General features: G+C 55.9%; 1 protein-coding gene across 1 annotated transcript; it reads left to right on the top strand.

Moving 5' to 3' along the window:
- Nucleotides 1-521: 521 nt before the first annotated feature.
- On the top strand, nt 522-1,743 carry CHGG_04264 (uncharacterized protein; the record flags this gene model as incomplete). Its single annotated transcript, XM_001223477.1, has 2 exons — nt 522-1,644; nt 1,724-1,743. The coding sequence occupies 2 exons, from the start codon at nt 522-524 to the stop codon at nt 1,741-1,743; spliced, it is 1,143 nt and encodes a 380-aa protein (XP_001223478.1).
- Nucleotides 1,744-3,036: the final 1,293 nt, after the last annotated feature.

The following is a 3,036-nucleotide window of genomic DNA, read 5'->3' as shown; positions in this document are numbered from 1 at the left end:
GGCACCGGAAGAATGCAACAAGCCCCCGTCTCGCTTCCCACGCTGTATCCTCTGCAGCTGCGAGACCCTTCACCGTATCAACTAGTTACTTGACCCAGTTGCTGCCCAGAGGCACTTCCCACCCGAGATGACCTTTTAAAGCAGTCCTGAATATTGCCGTACTGCCGGCTGGTTTTACGTCGGCAGTTGCAAAGGGGCGGACACATGCACCCCTGATTGATGGAGTAACAGAGAGCCAGGAGCACAGCCAGCGTCACACTGCGGCCGGTCCCTCCGTGGTAAGCGAACCCCAAAACTTCAGCTTGCGGAGCACGGCAGTAAGGTCCGTACCCAGTACGGTTGGTACCTAAACACCAACCTCGGCATCGTCTTGGCCTAAGGTGAGAGGGGTCAAGGGGCTCGCAAACCAACTACCTATATATACATTCGGTGAAAGGCAGTCTACAATTTCCTCCGATGGGTTGCTTTAGTCCTCCAGGCTTTCTCATCTCCTGACTCGCACTCAAGTCCAGTACGTCGCCATGAAACTCAGCAAGTCCGACCTCAGCGCCGCCCTGCTCGCCTCGGCCCTGCCCGTGGCTCAGGCTGCGTGCAGTCTCCCGTCCAGCTACAAGTGGACTTCGACTGGCGCTTTGGCCCAACCACGGTCGGGCTGGGCTAACCTCAAGGATTTCACCTACGCTCCCTACAATGGCAAGCACCTCGTGTATGCCAGCTACTTCGGAGGGAACTATGGCTCCATGAACTTTGGTCTCTTCTCGGACTGGTCTAGCATGGGATCGGCGAGCCAGAACCAGATGAACTCGGCCACCGTCGCCCCTACGCTCTTCTACTTCGCCCCCAAGAAGGTCTGGGTCCTGGCCTACCAATGGGGTGCCACTCCCTTCTCGTACCGCACGTCGTCCGACCCGACCAACCCGAACGGCTGGTCGAGCGCCCAGCCTCTCTTTTCCGGGAGCATCTCCGGCTCCGACACTGGACCTATCGACCAGACCCTGATCAGTGACGGTACCAACATGTACCTCTTCTTCGCCGGCGACAACGGCAAGATCTACCGCTCGAGCATGCCAGTCGGCAACTTCCCCGGCAACTTCGGTTCGAGCTCAACCGTCATCATGAGCGGCAACAAGAACGACCTCTTCGAGGCCGTGCAGGTGTACACGGTGGCGGGCCAGAGCCAGAAGACGTACCTCATGATCATTGAGTCGATCGGGTCGCGCGGCCGGTACTTCCGGTCGTACACGTCCAACAACCTGGGCGGTTCGTGGACGCCGCAGGCGACCAGCGAGAACGCGCCCTTCGCCGGCAAGGCCAACAGCGGCGCGTCGTGGACCAACGACATCAGCCACGGCGATCTCCTCCGCACCAGCGCCGACGAGACCATGACCATCGACCCGTGCAACCTGCAGCTGCTGTACCAGGGCCGCTCCGGCGACAGCAGCGACTACAACTCGCTGCCCTACCGCCCCGGTCTCCTCACCCTCCAGGGCGCTACCGGCGGCAGCCCGAACAACCCCGAGCCCACCGGCGGCACCAACCCCGGCACCGGTGGCACGGTTCCCAAGTACGGCCAGTGCGGTGGTAGTGGTTACACCGGCCCGACGACCTGCGCCAGCGGGTCCAAGTGCACCTTCTCTAACGAATGTGAGTTCACCTCGTCTTGATTTGTTGCTCATGACCCCCGCTTTTATGGATGGCGTTTTGCTGACAATAAGTTCTGTAGGGTACTCTCAATGCCTCTAACGAGTGATGGACAAGCATGAGAGGCGCGGACTGTTCGGGGGGCGGGGAGCGGTGTCCGCCAACCATCCGTAGAAGCGCCGGAGAAGAGGAGCTGGTTTAATTACTTTCAATGTGTATAGTGGCATATCTCGTACATACAATCGCACGTACTTTATGGCACTTTACGACCTTGAGATTTGGTATGGAGTCATATAGCGATTATATTTTCCTCGATCCGCGTAACTGTATAAAGGTATAGTTCGTCGTTTGCCTCGACCTGGTTGGTTGCGGTAGCCAACACGACACTCTTTTGTGGTCTCCATGATGATCTCACCCGCCGGTTTGAAATCCGGGGTGCTCTCTGGATACACCCAATGACATAACAAAGTCGCAACGGTTTTGCAGACCTTGAAGAGCATATGCCAGGAACTTAACCAACTAATCAACCGAGGCTGGGTTTCAGGAGGTATGCAATCATCGGGGATATGCCGGTATCACTTGATCACTACAGCAACACTGCCGGTACTTACTGCCCCTTCGGATTTGCGGCTCGGGTAAATATAAAGGACCGGTTCTCTTTTTGCACCACAAACATGAAGCTTCGATGGACGGTTTCCGCCGGGTAATCTCTCAACTTGTGCAATTTGACGGCGCCAGGGTGACGCCAGCAAGCAATCAAATTCTCAGAGCCCTCGCGGCCTCACTGGCGAGGGTCAGAGCCATGCTACGAAACTTGAAACCAAGTTGCTAACTTCGGGACTGCAAGGGTTTACCTCTTCATAGCCCCCTTATTGGCGCGGTAGTGGATGCATAGAGTGTGCTGTGTGGTGCTATGGGAGAAAGATTAAAACGGAGGGGTTAAGGGATCATCGGTGCGCCTGATAGCTGGAAGGGATGGAACAAACGGACACCTGGGTGACATTCAAAAATCGACTGGTAAAAGCCATATGGGAATGCACCGTCTAGTAATTAAGAGTCATGAGAGCAATACATCATCTCCTTGCAACCGGGATACGAGCCTCAATACCAATTGGCTTTTCGTGTAACGCCAGCAGCAAGGCGCATGCCTTAGTTAGGTAGGTACTTGTACCCTGGATTTAGGGGGGGGGGGTAATGGGTTGGCATGGTAACTGGCTCTTGCTCACCAAGAAGGAAGATGTAAAGCACCCGCAACTTGACTCTTCCCGCATAATTCAACCCCAAACGCCCCCTCTTTATTCTATCTATCTCTCTATCTACACAGCCTCCTCTACATCCCGTACTCGGGCATGATCTCCGTGATGTTGCTCTTGCCCAACTTGTCGGTCTCATCAA

This window comes from Chaetomium globosum, genomic scaffold (assembly GCF_000143365.1).
Source record: "Chaetomium globosum CBS 148.51 scaffold_4 genomic scaffold, whole genome shotgun sequence".
Lineage (NCBI taxonomy): Eukaryota > Fungi > Ascomycota > Sordariomycetes > Sordariales > Chaetomiaceae > Chaetomium > Chaetomium globosum.
Note: the sequence above shows the minus strand (reverse complement) of the source record. Positions and strands in the feature narration are given on the sequence as shown.